Genomic DNA, 19,142 nt, shown 5'->3' with positions numbered 1-19,142 from the left:
CTCCCCCCCCCCCCCCATCGCCACATGCCGCTTGTTATATAATTGATATAATGATTAGTTACATAACATGTGTAATAACAATTTTGTCATAATAGCTTCGCACTGGAGTGTTCGACGTTGAGGTTTCTTTATGTCTGAAGATGCGGTTCTTCATATTTGATGACGATAAGAATAAAAATGAAAGACAAGAAGAAACATGGACAAACTCAAAAGGGACTGCAAATGAGATCATTTTCTTGAAATATATCTCATTCAAGGGTGCATCGGATCGTTGCTTTTTACATAATGCTCCATCCCGGTTGAATTGATCTGTTTCTAGATTTCCTTTCAACAACCCATCTACTATTCGATATTTACAGTTGGGGCATCGAGACAGACCAAACTAATCGTTCAACTATACAATTTTTACGATCTTTTCCGGTTTCTGCATAGCTTTGGGAGCAGAGATTCTGCTCATACGGCCATTCTTGATTGCTGGTAACAAGATCCAAGGGTTCGATGCAGCATACTAGGACCAGGATATCTGGCAGTCTTGACATTTTCAGTTTCAACATCATCGGCAGAGTAGGCTCGAAAAACATGCCAGATCAATCATGGAACGAGAATAACATGAGTTTCCGTCTGTGGGTGTGGTAATTCATCCTCTTCCTCGGATGTGTCCAGGGGGAAAATGGGAGAGTCCTGAAACAGAAAATTTTGGAGATGAAAAGAAATATGAGTATTACACAATAACGACATCAGGAAATAGCATAATATTTGCTTGCATTTGAAACCAATATACAGACAAGGAACCAAGACATAAAGCCAAAACATTTGACTTCTGAGGATGTCAGTCAGTTAGTGCAAGTTTATCGTTTGAAGTATGAGTTCTTAAATTTACAGGAACATTGAGAAAATCTACTAATTTGTAATAATTTCGTTTACCTGTCGGTTTCGCCTACGTTGTACGGCTGTTAACACTTTTACCATGATATAGATGGGCAAAAGAATCCCAATTGTCCGCAGCATCAGTAACTGAAATGGGAAAAAGTGGGATGGTGATGTTCATGCTTGTTTGAGAAAAGCACTAGGCAGGGTAAGCTCACCATGACCAAAGAAATTGAGTATTCACCGGCACCAGAAATGATGAACGGTAGGGTATGACGTAATACCACAAGAACGACAAACTACAATAACAGAAGCAGAACTGTTAACTGGTTGAATGAGAAACGAATGTAAAACCAAGCATTAGAGTAGGAAAAAAATAGTGCATGTAGATATGAGACTGAAACTTAATGACGAAGAAAAGGATATGATGGTTAAAATATTTTGCCAGTAATGTAATCCTAATAGCAGCATAGTTGGTTTTAGGCAATCATAAGCTACGGAAGGGCCTAACAATTAGTTATCACATAATCGAATATTTCTGCCCCTTTGAAACATTTTCCCTTCGAAACATTTTTCTGACTCCACACAAAACGATATTTGTGGACGTGAAGTGCAGATGGTATATATGTACAACACAGACAAAGACAGATACTCTGAGAGAGAGAGAGAGAGTAATACTATCATGGCAACTATACGGCAGCATATCAAGCTTCTTGAAGTGGGTGCTTGATAGTCATCAAAGTTTGGACCCAGAAAATTGTCATTGCCATTGCCAGCAACCATTGGTATAAACTGATTATTATGCAAGTCCCTTCTAGATATCTCCCAATTTCCCCTGTGATATCACATTGAGTTTGGAATTGTCATTAACAACAGATTTCAAATACTAAAGATGGGAAAAAGATAAGTCTAAGGCAGGAAATCAACATCTGAGAACCTTCTATTTGAACTATATAGATTAAGCAAAGTGAAAGAGACCTGAAGTTCATGGGAGTTCCACCATAATGAAAAAGAGGAGAGGGTGCTGTATAACCTGGTCTGAAAAGCTGCAACCCACGTTGAGTATAGAATAATAGAAGAAAATTGCTTCAATAGTTTATACAGTAGATATACTTAAAAATGTTGATCAGTATAAGAAATTTGCTCATATTATGCTTCGTTGCATGGAATTAAGCCATAGAATTGAAATTGATTTTTGCCCCACAATGTATGACAAGATCTTGACTAGCATCAGTTCCAAGGCCATGCTACATGCAACTTTATACTTAAGAAGCAAACCTGATTGCAAATCTCGCAGATAGTATCACCTTTCTCATTGCACCACCTTTGCACGCACTTACGGTGAGCATACTGAAAAGAGGAAAACATCATTTAGGCATTTTTACACTAGAGAAAATGTGGATCTTCACTCTACCATAACCAGTCCTTCCTCACCTATCCCTTAAGTTAAAAGAAGAGCTTGTATCACACTATACTGTTTGATAGTTTCAAGTATTAAAATCATGAAAACGCCCATGGTTCCCGCTGAGCACATGGCCATGCGAAAAATGGTACTTTACATTATATGTCGTGGGGAGTTTCTAGCATTAAAATTATGGAAACACCCAAGGTCCCCATTGAGCAGATAGCTACCTGTAAACAAGGTACTTATCGAAATGGCCACTTCGAATTACAGACAGATAATGCTTGGCACAAACAATAGCTGTCTAAAGAGTTATCTAGTCATCAGAAGTTATCCTAATGTGGACATTCTCTTTGAACTATGAGATGAAGCACTGATCCACATCAGGCCAGGGTATGCCTTCATCGACCAAAAGACAAAGAGGTCCCAAGGAGTGTTTGTCTCTATAACAACATCCCGCAGACCAAATTACATCATTTCCTTGATTACAAACAATGTAACTGTAATCACATCCGTCATACAGAGAATTAGCATAAACAATAGTTTAACTAAATTTCAAGGCATATCATGCCACCACACTTAATTATGACTTCAATCTAAGGACGCACAGAGTCCAGAATGTAAATTCCATAAATTTGGTTGGAAGGACAAAAACTGAAAGAAAATTGGATAGTTGTTAAAATGATAGCTCAGTGTATTTGATCACATTAACTTAAAGTTCGTGAGACAAACCTTTAAGCTCCCACGACAAGAACAAGGGACCTCCATGTTTGAGTCTTCATCTTCATCATGACAAATTCTACACTCTGCCAATTTAGTTGGTGATGATCCAATATTGATATCCATCTAGGAAAAGAAAAACTAGTTGTCATTTGCTCTGAAACAGAGGTGAAGTATGCTGCATACTGTTTTTTACTCTAGATTGCAGTTGCTACAGTTGATTCAGTAGGCAATTGGTCCCCAAGCAAAACAAAATGATTCCTCATTCTTGAAACTACATAAGCCCTTGTTTCTAAAAATCCTTTAAGGTAGTACATACATGCCTCAAAGCAATTCTTGGACAATGGTGTCTCTCACTTAAGTGCTAAATAGCGGCTTCTAATCAACACACCCTGCAAGTAAAATTTTAGCTCAGCAAAAATGGAAGTAATAAAACTCTATTCGTAAAAGAAACACTAAGCACTACATGATTAGTACTTACCTTGAAAATGTGATGAATTAGCTTTAGCAAACAAAACTTGAGAAACCATTTAAAAATACAAGAGAACAAAAAATAATTGCTCTGCCAGAGAAGACACAGAATTTTGAAAAATGGATTCATCATTTAGCACAAACTGATAGAACAATGAAAGGGATCAGTTCATGGTCTTGGAACAAGCCAACATGGGCTTGCAATTGCAGCAATTATTGAGGAATCAAATTCTACGTACAGAGAACAAAGGCAGAATAATTGAGACGAGGCCGAGTATGGGCAAGCAGAATAAATCTGCATCGAATTACTACGGAGGCCCATAGCAGTAAATAATTGTCCTTAGTTTCCCATTGAGAAAGGGTTAAAAGATAGCCCAGATATATACTCAGAAAAAGAGAAAGAAATACTACTCCAAGAACATGAAAACTAATTATACATACCTGAAAGAATGATATTTCACCTCAGAAACTATTCAGAAAAACACATATGCGAACTTAATCGATGCCCTCTTCAAGAAAAAGCAACAAACAAGTATCGAGGAATCTTTGAAACACATAACAGATCCATATATACAAGAACGCGAAAGCAAAAAAAGAAAAAAAAAAAGAGCATAAAAAAGTCACCTTTTTCCAACCCATGAAAAAGCTTGGACTTTCTGAGGTGAAGAATGAATGCAAACAAGAATATAGAAAGGAGAGCTTACAAGAAACGTGATGGGATTTTGTGCAGCAGAAGGAAAAGGAACCCATTCAGCTTCAAGAATACTACTTTTAGTATTCTTCTTCTGCTTCATTCATCATTCCTTTCTTGAACTATTATGTATTGTTTTTTTCCTTTTGTTTGGGAGTGTTTCGGCATATGAAGCAAGAGGTTGAGTGTTGTCACCATTGATGAGAATGAGAATTCATCCTGCCAATAACTTCAACCCCATCTCGCATATACATAAATGTTTATATACACTCTATCTCTCACACACATACACAAATAGTCGGCTTTTCCTTTCCCACTTACTCCACAGCAAAAAGTGGAGAGAGAGAGAGAGAGAGGTGTTAACGGCAAACAAGGCATTGTGGCACGATCTCTCTCCACTCTCAAACTTTCCAGGTTTTGCCGTCAAAAGCTCTGGCAAGAAATTCAAGACCATATCATAATTCTTGTTTAACACAACATTATAAAACCATTGTGCTTTTTAGGAAAATTTTATTGAAATCAGTTTGGTAAGATTAAATTAATTATAGAATAAATGTGATATATTTATTATATAATTAATATTTTTTTATTATATATCAATCACATTATAATTGTAGTATACTTGATATATAATTAGATTAAATCAAATCAAATAAAATTTAAATTAAAATATTTCATACTTTTATTAAAAAATGATAACCATTTTGGATTTGATTACAAGATTTTTACGTCTAGTTACATCAACATTTATTGACTTTTATAGAAAATAAATAAACTTTTCAAGTGTTGATATAATTTACGTTAGTGGCATCTGTATAATTTTTTTGCATTTAAATAGCATAGATACGAATTATAATTACAATTTTAAAAAATGTACTTATAATTTCATAAAAAATAAGAGGTGCTTGTATAATTGACCTGCTCATTCATTTAATTATTATTATTATTTAACATCTTAAAAATCCTAATTGTTGTGTAATATAATTATTTTTAATTCACTTTTCCCCTTTTAATATTCTGTAATCGTGGCTATAATTATGTTGTTTTAAGATTTTCAGCATGTAAGGTGGCTAAGGTATTATTAGACACCTGGGAAAGAAAATAAATTGAAAGGCGAAAATAATAATTAAATTGGAAACCAGAAAAATGATTACACAACAAATTAAGAAGATGATGTTTGCACTTGCTTGCTAATTAATAATTATAATCTAAATAAGGGGAGTGGTCAGTTAGATCAGCTTCATTCATGAACTGGAATTTATTTCTACCTGGGACGACTTTCCATTATCTTAAGAGAGTTGTTTGTAAGAATTTATATATAAAATTAATTTGGGATTGTTTACAAAAATACCAAAAGTAGCTCACAAAACAAATTTCTATATTTTTTATTTAAAGAGAACGTAATAATTTAACTGCATATGCTTCAAAATAATTTACTTTCAACTAAAAGTTTAAAAACAATTAATTTTTATGTTTGCGAGCATTCGCTCATGGGATAGAGCAGAGTAAATTTCTTAATTAATGTTGACGTGGTTTGTGATTAGATATGTGTTCCATTGTCTAAGATGTTGGGCTTCAGTCTGAAGGGAGTAGCCATACAATTTTGTCCTTTTCAATTGACTCGCTAGAGAGAGGAGGTTTTAGGGCTTATAAACCATACGAACTTCTTATCTACAACCAATATGGAACACTTGATTACATCAAATGGTCTACAAATATGCACCAGTTGTAGAGTCCAGCTCTCAGCAGTGAATGTACTGAAACTTGAAATCTCATGACTTCAAAAGAATCACCCTTGACTGCAAAAGGAGAAAGGGGAAATATTGCCACACACCAAAGTATTTCTCCCAGTTGCAAATGATGGTAAATGCTTGTTCAACTCCTCGTTACTACATTAACCCAACTGTTTCCTCGAAGGATTCTTAGTGACTGTAAGAATGAGTCAGGAAACAAGGTCCTCATAAACAACAAAACTGCATCAGAGAAAGGAAGATAAGATAGATTTAGCACATCTCCATCTGCTTCTTACATGGTTCATAGTTACTCTGCAAGGACGAAAATAGTGTTCCTATGCAAGACTCAGTTTTACATCATGCAGAAGTAGTAATAAAAAGATTAGTCCTGCAATTAGATAACCAGTCACAGTGACTACAAAGCAAGTGAGCAACATGGTAGCTGAGAAAATAATCCACGTTTTGGTAGAGAGACTGGAAGTTAAAACTCTGACATGATGTAGTTGTACATTCAATGTTGGCTACGTTGAGAAAGGGATGCTTGGATGTAATGGACTCCATATGGCATGGTTAGCATGAAAGTAACTGAACACAAAGAAATAAAAACTACTGACGCTACACGGGCAGCAGGGCATATCTTCCAAAATTTATGAAACCTATATTAAAGGAGTTAGTTCGATTTCCTATAGACTGTTTATTAACCACAAATCATTTGAAGAAACACAATATGGCAGGATTCGATGATTCATCTATACAAATTTCATCTATTGGGAAGAATCAAAGTTGGAAACAGACCTCAAACGTAGGAAAGGAGCATTTTGAAGTAAATAATGACATATATTGCCAGAGAGAAGACGGCGAAGACGTGCTGCCAGAAGAGGAGAGCTGAAGCTTCACGAACTGCATAACCCCTCAAGCTTGCAATAGCTCCCAGTAGGATGGCACTTGGTGTTGTGTACTGCAACAGAAGCACGAACCGATACATTTGGTCACCAGGGATCAGAAATTTTGATTTGTCGGCCAAATAAACAACCGCTATACCGACCAAGGGAAGTACCAAAAGTCTTGCAACAACTATGCCAATTGTAGTTCGAATGCCAAGCCGAGATTCAGTAGGCCCTTCAGCAAGCATTCCCCCAAGAACAAGCATTACTGACGGCACCATTGCTCCAGCCAAAATGTCTAAACTATCTGTTATGAATGAAAGGGGTGCATCTTCACCATAGACAACAGATTTGACAGGAGGGACCATTCCAACAAAGAAAGCTAATAGTGTAGCAAATGTTGGCGGCTGAAGAATGTGTAGGAGAGGAGTCTTCTCGGCAACAATTCTAATTCTTCTCACCATCTGAGGCTCTACTAAACATCTAAGTGATTTTGGACTTCGTGGCGCAGTAGCTGGATCATTTTCCTCCAAGGAATCAGGTTCAGGAATAGAACTTTGTGATAGGCTCGATGCACTCTGGAAAACTCTTGCAATTAAAGGTGTTTTACAATGCTCGGTTTCTCTATCTTCCATCCCAGGCCACTCAGCTTCCACAAGAAGTGGCCTACTGAGATCATTTGTGGACGCTTCTTCCTGAATTTCAGTACCATCTTCAATAACCTCATAATACTCCATCGGAGGTTCCATCATGTGGTAAACGAGAGTATAAACAAGAAGGACAGCAACCCATTGGGCGAAAGACACATAAGCCGTCCCAGTCTTGTGGCATTCCGGGCCAAACGGATTCTCAGCACTATGGCACACTGATCCAACAATAGCAAGAGGAAGGTTGCCCGTGTTTCCGAAAGCCGTCATAATAATTGTAAATCTAAAGTATTCTGGAGAGGGCCGGCATATTTTTGCAACTAACAACCCCAACACACAACCAATAACAGTACTAAGAATAACATTAACCGGTATGAACCACCACCGCACGAAATTTTGCAGAGTTATAGTTTCTCCAAGATGAATGAAGATCAGACAAGGCAAGAACAAAGCAAAAACAAGCTTGCTGAGAAGCTTGAAAGTAGCTTTTGGAATAAGTTGCGTTTTCGGGTGGCCAAGAATTAACCCAATAACAGCGAGACAAATGAGTTTCAACAACGGAAGAATAGAGAGAATAAGATCTTCTTTTGTGGACCGCATTTTGGTCTGATTTTGGATAGAAACTGACTCCATCTTTGTGACGGGACAACCAATAGAAAACCTCCCAACAATATCTTTCACTAAGCCAGGAAATCGCGAACGCCAATGAAGATTTGAACTTTAAGGAACGGGTTCCCAGAATTCCTATAATTCAGATCAAGAACACTCAAAACGCGCAGAAACACAGCAGTTTCAAACTTCAACAGACACTGGGTTCCAAATCCGAAACAGAATTCAAATAAAAGTCGAATTGCTGCAGTAAATTGCAAATAAAAAATCCATAAAACAACATAAACGAAAATACAGAAATTCAGATAGAACAATTAACAGTACATCCCAGCAGAAATTTCTTGAAACAGAGAGAAAGATAATAAACCGACTTTCCGTACAGGCAAGTTAAAAGAGAAAGAAAAGAAAGACAAAGACAGATGGCATGGCAATGACAGAGAGGCAGACTTACGATGGGAGCTGAGAAGCTACGAGAGTTGAGATTGGAGGTGCAGGGTGAGATATCTGCGGTCAAGATTGTGATGGGCGTAATAATTCTAATACATACCCTTTTCCAAATGACGACATCTGTAGATTTTTGTATGATCTTTTCGTTTTTTTTAAGTCCTTAAATTGGTCGGCGAGCAGTCGAAATCATTGATACTTTGTTTTCAGTGTTGAAAGTCACATCTATTCCTATAAATTATGTTTATTTCAACTCACACCTTTAAGTCCTTCAAAGTACAAACTCTACTTCTCCGAGAACTCAGAACTTAAAGGGGTCAATCAATCCAAATACAATTTTAATATAATCTTTTGGGTAAACTAGAAGTGGCATTGGAGAGAGTTTGAGACGGCTTGGGTAAATTTGGGCCCGCCTCGGCAACTTTAGGATGGATTCGGGCTAAGCCACCCTGTCTCAAGTTTATTATAATCTCGTTATATCTCGTTATAAAATTTATTGGGATAGGTTTAATTTGATAAAATTATTATTTTTTTTTAAAAAAAGAACAAGAATAAGAAAATGCAGCAACAACGAAGAGCGCGGCGAACGGAGACATGAGGGCAGGCGGGGAAAAGAGGCAAGGTGGACGGCAACGTGAGATGAATCGTGGCAGCGGGAGGCAAGCCTAAGTGTGAGAGTGAGAAATCGAGAAAGAGGGAAGAGAGAGTTAGGGCATGACCTATGAGGGAATGTTTATTTGGGGTGGGAATAAAAAATTACATATAAAATAATATATATATATATATATAATTTTATTGGGATATGATTTGAAGCTCGCCTCCAACTCAATCTGATTCTAAATTTTTAGGATTCGCTATTTGCCTCAATCCTCATTTTTTAGACGCGAATCCTCTCTCATTAAAGATGTTCGGGACAGGTATTTTTAAATTCGGATAAATGGCCACCCTTAACTAGGTAAGAATTGTTTAAATGCAAGAAAACAAAAAATTAAAATAAAACTATGCACCAAAGGCCCCTCCATTCCCAAGAAGAAGAACCCATCATTTCTTTGGAGGACTCTTTTGGTTGGAATGATAGGATTATATAAAATAGAATTTACTGCAGATTCCCCAAATTCATCAACATTTTCACATTTTATAATCCCACAATCATGGATCTATTGGACTACCAATCGGGCCTCTTGGCCCTGATCCATAGGATTGAATCTGGGGTTTTGTCCATTCAACCATACACTTCCAATGAGGCCTAATCATCCTAACCAAACACCTCTTAGAAATATCAAGAAATGGCAAATCAATAAAACTGAAGATACAGAAAAGGTGATATTCAGTTATATAAAAGTATACACTTGGCAATCCATCGACTTACTCCCGTACAAAAAGCTACCATAGTACATATACATAAAAATTGAGGGTAACACACAAAATTAAAACTATATATACGCGTACTAATTACTAAAATGTTATATATTATACTCCTATTATTAAAATATGACATATACATATGATGCCTAAAAGAATTAAGTATATAGAGCACACAATTTTATGAAAAATAACCTAAAAATCAATATCTATACACACATGACAACCAGCTAGCAATCCTCTAGCTACCTTCAGTGCATTGACGACGACAACCGAAGACGACACCGGAACACTCATCGCCACCAGCGCCAGCAATCCCAGCGCCACACTCGGCCTCGTATTCATCAAGAACGACTGCAATAGTTCGACGGAGTCACAGACGCCCTCATGGTACCTCGTGAACACTTCGCCGTCCCCTCTTGAGTGCTTCTGCTACTCTCTGACACCTTCAGTTTCTTGATCCTCATTTTCAGTACAATCATGTTTTCGTCATGATCGCCTTGCTGTGCTAGAATAAGCCCTTTTCTTCTGGTAATATTGTAAGAGGGATGTTTGGCAGAAAATCGCCTAAGGGGTAACCTAGGAGTAGCTGGTAAGAGAGCTGTTGCTTCCATGGTTGTCGGAATGATATGATCAGAGAACTGCGTGATTGTTAGAATTATGGAGAAATTGTGAGAGGGTTGTGGTTTATATAAAGAGAGGGGGACATGCAGCAAGAATGTGAAGGATGGATGCGTACGTGGGGAGACATGATGAAGGTTGTAGAAATTAATGGGGTGTGGCGTATGTATGTTTTTGAGGTTGTGTGTTGGATTAAAATTGATGAATTAAGGTTTTAGTTTCAAGAAGGCGATGATTCGGGAATTCTGACATGTAAGATCGATTAAATTTAAATTAATTATATAATAAATATATTATATAGATCAATATGTGATTCGTTTACAATTAGAAAAGAACAAAAATTTCAACACGTAGGATGTAACTATGCTAGGCTTCAATTAGTGTGAAGTTGCTTTGAAGTAAGTTTTGCATATTTAATGAAGCGGAAAAAGGGAGGAGAGGATGATGAAACCCTAAGGCGCAGCAACCACGAGTTCATTTGCGTCAAGCAAGTCAAATGGCTATGTATGTGTGTTCACGTATGCAATTTCCACAGCTATTTAAAGTGACATCTAATTCATCATAACTTAATTTCAACCATATTGCTTAATTAATTACAACACTTTTCAAATTTATATATTCTCGTCAATTATTTGTTTCTCGTAATATATAAAAATCCAATCATATTTTCAAATTTGGAAACAAAATTTTACTCAAATCAGGATTGACTGAACCAAACCAATTATGCATGGAATAAACATAATACACTTGTCACGTGATTAGTCATATTTCTTAAACTGTACATCAATGACACGATAAATGTATTGCACTTATCATATACCTGCTTCAAGTCCAATCAAATTCAATATAAGTTAGAATTTTTGGATTTTGCGTGGCTTTTTTTCCCACTTAAATATGCATATATTGTTCATGTGAAGTGGTTTTTCTGCGTGAATCTCTCATTTATTTTTTTTTTTTTTATCATATTATTTAATTGTGTTTTGGGTCGGTCACAAGAATTGCAACTTATAAGCTTCATTAACCTTCCAGAACTATGATTGTTGGAGATGCCAAAGGGGGCAAGACGGAATGGGGCCCTGTCTTGGACCTTCACTCAGGTCTTAGGTGGGTTGAGGATATTGTCTTATAACTAGGACCCTAAATTATTCGAGTCGAATTAAATATATTATTATTTAAGTTTATTTAAATTGATATAAAAAATTATGTTTAAATTTAGTTTAATTATTATTCTAATCAATAGTGAATTTTGATTGGATCAAATATGAGTGGAGTTCGAGCAAATTAATATTTTTAAATATATTTTATTATTTTTACAATAATTAAATCGAGCTTGAGTCGAGCTTGAAAGCTTATAAAAAAAAAATGGTTCAAATTTGAATTGTTAAGTTTAATAAATCGAATTCAAACAAACTATTATCAATCGATTTCAATCCAATATTGAATAGTTTGATTTAGTTTTCAGTCTTACCTAAATCCCCTATAATATTTACAAACATATCTTATTTATTTAAAATATTGAACACATATATTTATATTTATAAATATCAATATTAACTTTTTAAAAACAAATATATCAATTAATACAAAAAAAAATTGACTAGATTTTGCGGGTTACTCGCAAGGTTAAAAATTTGGATGAATTTAAAGGTCGAGGAGGGGTGGTTCAGCACCGAGGTGGGACAAGTCCGGAATGCAACTAAACTTAATGAAAATAGATATCAAATTCGATCGTCCCAAACCCGACCGTTGCCATTCCAAACAATTATATATAATATGTTGACATGTTTATAAGATGTTTTGATTATCTGAATACATAGTGTGGTAGATATAGAAATACTGAAAATTTTGTATATTTACTTTAATGATCAATTCAACCTCTATTTCATTTTATATTTTTCCATCATAAATTAATACATATTAAATACATAAAATTGCGATATTGTCAATTTTTGTTTGAAAAACGGAGACTAGAAAATGGTGAATCCAAACAAATTATTATGTGGTTGAGCCCCTGAAGCAATCATCATATATCATATATCATATATATATATATATACAAGTTTGGTGTGGGAGTTTGGGCAGGTGGGCTGGCTGGAATTGGCAATTCCCCACCTTTACTCACAAGTTATTTGTTCCTCATTTTCCATTGGATTATTACAACTTATATTCCGGTACATTCCGTGTTCTGTCTTTTCATACATCATCCTTACTCGTATAATACGGACCGACATTAATTAATTTAGTGGAACATAGCATTTTCCGTACCATATATTTTCATTAATGATGTCATAAATTACAAAATTCTCCCTTTTAGTTATTGTGATATTTGAAGGAAAAGGTACATGTTAATCATGTGACCGTTATTTAATAAATGGAGGAGTTTCCATCAAAATATTAATGAAATGTGATGAAATGACGAAAAAGGAGATTTCTTTTTTTTATAATTTATAAGATCATTAATAAAAGTTCGATCATTAATAGAACAAAAAGTGTATTGACCCCAAAGATACTGGATGAAAAAAATGTAATTTTTTCTTAATTTCTGTGATGCGAGTAATTAGTTAATTTAATTTATTTACACACAGAATATGTTCGAGAAAGGAGGGGAGAGAAAAAGAAAGTTATATATAAGGAAGAGCTCTTTTAATATATATCTAATATATTTACATCTTATTATTATAAATCAAAATCTTTGTTGTACTAATTTTTTGAATGCACAAATTTATCATTTAATTTATTTTTTTCTTTAAAAATAATTGATTAGAATAGTAATTTTAATTCTTTTAATAATCTCACAATTGTAATTTTTTCTCTCTCTCAATCTACTACTGATTTCACCTTAATTCTCTACATTTATTACAATTTATTTTTTTCATAAGTTTCTTTTATTTCATCATTTCACGTTATTTTTTATATCCTCGCAGGACCTCGTAAGACAACTAATATATATATTAACTAATATTGTTGCTAATAAAATTTGAGTTACGCAAGAAATTATAGTATTGTCTAAACTATAAAAAAAAAAGAAAGGCTTTCCACATTCACAAACGACGGTTTGACATCGTCATAATATTTTTTGTAAAATCAAAAATACCTTTAAACTGATAAAATAATTAATTTATTCAACTTTTGAAATTTCACATTAACTAATAAATTAATTTTTTTCTTTCTTTATTTTATAATATAATGTATTAATTTATATATTTTATTCTAATATAATATATTTAAAAATATAAAATATTATTTATTATATACACACAAAAACATAATGTGCTAACGGGTGATTGTGTTAAAAGATGAGTGAAATTGTGGTGTGGGTGGAGTGAGGGAGAGGCATATAGACGTCCCGTCCGCTTGTAATAAAAGAAAGTAGAATCGTGTAGTCTTCAACTTTGCCCATTAATTGGGAGGAATGGGAGTAGATGTTGTTGTCATCCACCAGATTTGCGAAAACCCAATTCTTCAAAATTAGGGCTCATACCATCCAAAAAAACTAAATTAGGGTTGCACTCAACGTGTGTGTCTGAATTTTTAAAGTATATAATTTAAAAAGTATTTATTCAATTTCGTATGTAATTTTTAAGTGTTCTCCAATTGTTTTAATGTTTTTGTTGGATTATGATTATTGAAAAGATAATATAATTTAAAAAATAATAAATAAAAGAGAAAAAATGCTAACACTTTAAATAATGAGTAGGGTGAGAGAGAGGAGGAAAATATTGGAAAATATGAGAGGACAAAACGGAGTTCAGATGTGAATATTATGGCCAGTTCGCTGAAACTTAGTTATTTAATATGCTGGTGCTTTATATGCGGTATAAATTTTAAAAAATTAGGTGTTGTGACAAGTTATTCCCACGTACATATAATAAATAATTATTCATATTTTAAAATATATTATAAATAAAAATAAAATATATAAATCAGTACGTTACACTAAAAAACAAAAAAAAAGAAAGAAAAAAAGAAAAACAAATTTATCAATTAATGTAAAATTTAAATTACTTTATCTGCTGAAAAGTATTTTTTACCACACAAAAAATTGGTGCAATGATTTGTTCGATTCAAAAAATTATTGAGAAAAAAAAAAAATAACGAGAGGAATGGCCCAAATGGGCTGAAGGAAAGTAATGAATGCATTGCAGAGAAAAGAGTTTCCTTCTCTTTCTTATTGTCCTGGCAACTAAATAACCAAAACCATGTGTTCTCCCACCATGTCCTATACGTTCTCTCTCACCGAAATCCTTTGTAACAAACATAATGTAAGAATTGATTTTTGAAAGTGATTTTGCTCCCAAGAAATTCATCTTCAACATCAATTGTCCCGAAATATCGAAACAAAAAATGATCAACGAACAAGATAGAATAATTTCTACTTTTAAGAGATTGCCCGGAGTAAGTTGAACGAGTCCTTGAATACAACAATCTCTAGCTACAATGTTTGACAGTGTATACAAGAAATATCTCAACATTCATTACTCATTGAGATGTTGGTGCTTCCTCTACCTGTTCCGTGCTTCTGTCATCTTCACCTTGGCCAACTGTGTATCCATTTTGTAATAGTTTCTCTTCGGAGGGCAAGTTTTTCTTGGCTTTTTTACTGCCTTCGATTTTCCAAAGATCCCAGACACGGGTTTTTGGTGGGGGTGCAGTATCTGCGATGGGTGCGACTAGTCCAGGCTTGCCATCATCGATCACTGCATCAACCAACCCGTATTCTTTTGCCTCCCAAGCGTTCATAAAATTATCACGGTCGGTATCCAGCTCAATCTGTGAAATTATATGAAGAATCAGACAAATCACAGAAGCAGAAAAAACATGGGATGAGTGAGATTCAAGGAAGCGGAAAAGGAAGAGATAACCGACCTGCTGTTCAGGCTTCCCAGTGACTCGTGATAGTATCTTGTTCAGCTTAATTTTGTGATATGCCATTTCTCTGATGCGTATGCTCATCTCCGTGGCCTAGAATAGAAAACAAGCAATGAAATATGGTGAGCACAGAATGACTGCATGAGCACAATAAATCAGTACAAATTCCTCCTCATGGACTTGGCGTTTGCATCGATGAAGAATGCATTTCAGGTATGAAAGATTTAAGAAAACTGGTTAGTCCATCTCAGTATTAAATTTTTAGTGCTTCATTCTGTTAGAGGGGATCGATTAGAAGTGAAATTAGTGGAAATATAGACAGCTATGCGGTGCAGTGTGGCATCCAAATGTTTGAAAACTTGTTTTTATCCCTATGACCTTACCAATTATGAGTAAGTGTATAGTGTTTAGGTACAAAATAGGAATATTTGATAGAAGCGAGCCTGAGAAGAGAATTTTCAGGAATCCACTGATTTGCATGCTAGCTTGGGCCTATAAAGAGGATGAACAGAGTACATGAATGACTTGCATCCAGGTACAAAACCATGAAATTGCTAAGCTGGATCATGGATGAAGATATAAAGAAAGTAGAAAGTCATGCAAAGAATTCTCCATCTCAATTTACAAAAACTGGACATGGACATGAAAACAGAAAAAACAAAAGCACCAAGTAGGTTTGAAGTAAACACATACTTTGCCCCCAGCAGTTCCAAGTGGCTGATGGATCATCACTTTTGCATTTGGCATGCAGAACCTCTTCCCTTTAGTACCAGAGGCAAGGAGGAAAGCACCCATGGATGCAGCAAGACCCATACAAACAGTAGATACATCGGCCTTGCACAATTTCATGGCATCGTATATACCCATTCCTACATGGAACATAGAAGGAACTTCAACAAATAAGAAGCCAATTTGAGAGCCACGTGTTTACATTTTGCAACGATAAAGCCAATAGATCTCTTTGTACCTTCAAAATTAGGTGTTGAGTTAAAATAACTTGAAACTTAATTATTAAGGACTTCTGAAGGCACCATACAGGTCCAAGAAAATTAAATCTTTGCAAAAGTTGTTTGTCTTTTCCAGACTACAACAGAGAATAGCCAACTAAAAAATATTTTGTGGCCTAATCTACTGGAAGAAGTCTCGTAACAAAATGGTAATGCAAAGTTCATACCACATGATCACAGACAGAAAGAACAAACTGAACAAAAAAGAAAGTTGTAGTGAGGAAGGGCGAAGATAGTTGGAATGGCAATGGCACTAACCTAGTAAACTGTGCTCACCGGCTGTATCTCAGGTCCAGGATGGGAGCACATGCTAAATTAGGAATTAGTCATTGCTCTTTTTAGTTGTTGTTTTGGGGAGGGATTGAGGGTGGGTACTAAACTCTGTTATGTATATATCTAGCATATGACACTACTATCCACACATTAAGTACAAGGACTAGAGCACAACAGTGACAAGAATGATAAAGTCAAGTCCCATTCACATTTAATCATTTGTTAACAGCAAATACCTCCAAGAATCGGAAGAAGCTAATCGTTCTTGGTGGTTTGGAGATCAACAACTGCCTCATGTTATGATTTCTATGTTCTATCATTTAAGGTTTCGGGACACAATTCCCTAAAGGAGAAACACTGGCAATTGGCCTCTTTGATTGTAAATATTATTCATCATCTCAAGCAGTTGCAGGGTCGAGTTTCATGCATATAAGCAAAAAAGGCCACATAATAATCCTCACGTTCAAAACCTTTAAGATTTTAGAAGTATAATGGAAAGTCATACTCACCTGCAGTGACAGAGCCACCAGGTGAATTAATGAACAATCTGATGTCTTTCTTGTGGTCTTCTGAATCAAGTAATAATAGCTGACTTATGATGAAGTCTGCGGTCATGTCATCTATCTGTTTATCATCCATAAATTTCCCAGGGAGAACAAATTAAACATCCTCAAACTACTTATTCTGAGGAGGAAACAAAAATTATCACTTCGGCACAACATACAAAACGAAAAGAAAATCAAATCCCATCACATTATCTCGATACAAAATAACAATCTTGATATGTCATAGGCTTTTATGTAGGCATATATGTATTCATTCTGCAACCCCCATGAATTGAGAGAATCTGCTTCAGACATCCATAAGATATACAATTTCCAAGATATGAGGTCATGGCAAGTGGAGAATGATAATTATATCCTTGCAACAATATGGAAAATGGGTACATCAAAACACTTTTCCGACTCACCCGAATAAAAAGAACCAAAAATAACTAAGATAACACATACCCCATTTCAAAACTTGTAATTCATGAGGAGAAAAGAAAGAAATAAAGAAAACCTGGCTACCCAAGAAGATAATTCTCTGGCGAAGAAGCATGTTGGTGGTGTCAAGCTCTTCAAACCTCGGCAGCCACGAAGGAGCTGCATAATTCGACACATCCCAGTTGCTCGATAGACTCTGGTTTAAAGCTTTCACGCTCAAGCTGCCTTTGCTTCCACTAATACTACCACAGTTGGCAGTTCTCATTCGAAAAAACTGCTGAAATTTATCGTGGGATTGGCCGAAAATTGGGGCCCTGTGGCAGGGGAAGACGGCGGCGGGTCTTGGAGGAGTTGATGACGATGTGGTGAACGTTAGACAGCCCCTCTCCATATTGCTCCGTGCCTGCGTTTGATACTTTGATGGTTGCTTACTCGGCTCGAATTCTTGGTCTGAGGGAGCGAGATTGGGGTGCTCCGGCTGAAAAGGTTCTCCACGCGACGTGGATTTTAGATTTTTTAATTTTGCAAAATGATCCCGGAGAATTCAGAAATAGAGATAGAACTCCTTGTACTTGCAAAAAATTGCATATGACTGCATGTTTTAGAAAATGTTGCTATTTCCCCCCTTTCAATATTATACAAGCAAATAAATAAATAAGTCCTACTCACAATTCTTTAATTCTTGGTAAGGTTAAAAGTTTGTTTTAGAAATTTCATTATTGCATTAATTATAAAAAATATTAAATTCAAATGCATAATTATTTTTTTCAATTTAATTTAATAATATACATCTATACTATTTATTAAGCGCCAGCATTCTAAATTAACTACCACATTTGGTAAAATACGAATTACCTAAAAATATCCCTAATCATATTTATTTCTTCTACAAATATTTATATTTATTAGTTAATTTTACTAATAATTTATTATTTGAAAAAAAGTATCTATGTATGTATTTTGTTCTTATTTTTCTCTCCTTTTGTATCAATTATTGTTTTCCTCTTTTTTCCCCCCCACATCACTCTTTACTTAAAATTCTGTCTCTTCTATTTACTTTTCTAAATTATATTGTTTTTATAATTTTTTACTTATCATAAATTAATAAATACATTAAAAATATACTTACTTCATATAAATTATTTAATAAATATATTTGAAATTTAAACAAACACACATTTAGTGCGCCAACGATGCTAGTAATTAATAGGTTAATTTCAACGCAATGTTTTGAATTTAGGTTTAATTACACAAATATCCCATATAATTTATAAAATTATAAGTACATCCTTTAAGGAGTTGTTAGTGTAATGTACCCAAGTGATATTTGTGTAGGGTTTCACAATTAAATAAGCGATATATTTATAATCACAACTGCAAGAAAAAACATCATAATAATAATTCTGAAAAAATCATGAATTGTTGATAGTTAGAGTTAATTTCGATGGGTGTCAATGCAATTTACCTTAATTAATAATGCTATCTCAGCGCAATAATGGGCCTTAAAGCTATTTCCCTAATTACAGGGGCGCCTGAGATGGATTTAATAAAGTACA

The 19,142-nt window shown here is 34.9% G+C and overlaps 3 protein-coding genes across 10 annotated transcripts; all 3 read right to left on the bottom strand.

The window, feature by feature from the left end:
* Positions 213–4,590, bottom strand: LOC105177906. Of its 7 annotated transcripts, none has more exons than XM_011101197.2 (9): positions 4,165–4,590; positions 3,309–3,381; positions 3,002–3,115; positions 2,146–2,217; positions 1,846–1,913; positions 1,546–1,702; positions 1,086–1,166; positions 925–1,014; positions 213–681 (listed from the first exon to the last, which is right to left on the bottom strand). In XM_011101197.2, exons 3-9 carry the CDS (start codon positions 3,113–3,115, stop codon positions 592–594), a joined length of 672 nt encoding a protein of 223 aa, XP_011099499.1. In that variant the 5' UTR covers positions 3,309–3,381; positions 4,165–4,590; the 3' UTR covers positions 213–591. The 7 variants fall into 7 exon arrangements, with proteins under 7 accessions (XP_011099499.1, XP_011099500.1, XP_020554628.1 ...); XM_011101198.2 differs by having other exon boundaries at positions 3,313–3,381; XM_020698969.1 differs by lacking the exon at positions 4,165–4,590 and adding an exon at positions 4,085–4,155.
* On the bottom strand, positions 5,802–8,638 carry LOC105177905 (protein PIN-LIKES 2-like). Of its 2 annotated transcripts, none has more exons than XM_011101192.2 (3): positions 8,476–8,638; positions 6,680–8,268; positions 5,802–6,124 (listed from the first exon to the last, which is right to left on the bottom strand). In XM_011101192.2, the coding sequence occupies exon 2, from the start codon at positions 8,046–8,048 to the stop codon at positions 6,681–6,683; it is 1,368 nt and encodes a 455-aa protein (XP_011099494.1). In that variant the 5' UTR covers positions 8,049–8,268; positions 8,476–8,638; the 3' UTR covers positions 5,802–6,124; position 6,680. The 2 variants fall into 2 exon arrangements, with proteins under 2 accessions (XP_011099494.1, XP_011099496.1); XM_011101194.2 differs by having other exon boundaries at positions 6,680–8,159.
* LOC105177904 (ATP-dependent Clp protease proteolytic subunit 3, chloroplastic) lies at positions 14,797–18,084 on the bottom strand. Its single transcript, XM_011101191.2, has 5 exons — positions 17,663–18,084; positions 17,110–17,224; positions 16,014–16,189; positions 15,318–15,413; positions 14,797–15,221 (listed from the first exon to the last, which is right to left on the bottom strand). The coding sequence occupies exons 1-5, from the start codon at positions 17,975–17,977 to the stop codon at positions 14,931–14,933; spliced, it is 993 nt and encodes a 330-aa protein (XP_011099493.1). The 5' UTR covers positions 17,978–18,084; the 3' UTR covers positions 14,797–14,930.

Source organism: Sesamum indicum, linkage group LG15 (genome assembly GCF_000512975.1).
Source record: "Sesamum indicum cultivar Zhongzhi No. 13 linkage group LG15, S_indicum_v1.0, whole genome shotgun sequence".
Lineage (NCBI taxonomy): Eukaryota > Viridiplantae > Streptophyta > Magnoliopsida > Lamiales > Pedaliaceae > Sesamum > Sesamum indicum.
This window is presented reverse-complemented; position numbering and strand designations above follow the sequence as displayed.

Bases quoted from the DNA above. Each gene is read 5' to 3' on its own strand.
- LOC105177906 (XM_011101197.2), bottom strand. From the start codon at position 3,115: ATGGATATCAATATTGGATCATCACCAACTAAATTGGCAGAGTGTAGA. The intron at 1,703-1,845 runs GTCTCTTTCACT...GTGATATCACAG, and splicing joins GGAACTCCCATGAACTTCAG to GGGAAATTGGGAGATATCTA. The intron at 1,167-1,545 runs GTATTACTCTCT...CTGTTATTGTAG, and splicing joins GCCGTATAGTTGCCATGATA to TTTGTCGTTCTTGTGGTATT.
- LOC105177904 (XM_011101191.2), bottom strand. From the start codon at position 17,977: ATGGAGAGGGGCTGTCTAACGTTCACCACATCGTCATCAACTCCTCCA. The intron at 16,190-17,109 runs GTGAGTATGACT...TGTTCCATGTAG, and splicing joins TGGTGGCTCTGTCACTGCAG to GAATGGGTATATACGATGCC. The intron at 15,222-15,317 runs GTCGGTTATCTC...ATAATTTCACAG, and splicing joins CTGGGAAGCCTGAACAGCAG to ATTGAGCTGGATACCGACCG.
- LOC105177905 (XM_011101192.2), bottom strand. From the start codon at position 8,048: ATGGAGTCAGTTTCTATCCAAAATCAGACCAAAATGCGGTCCACAAAA.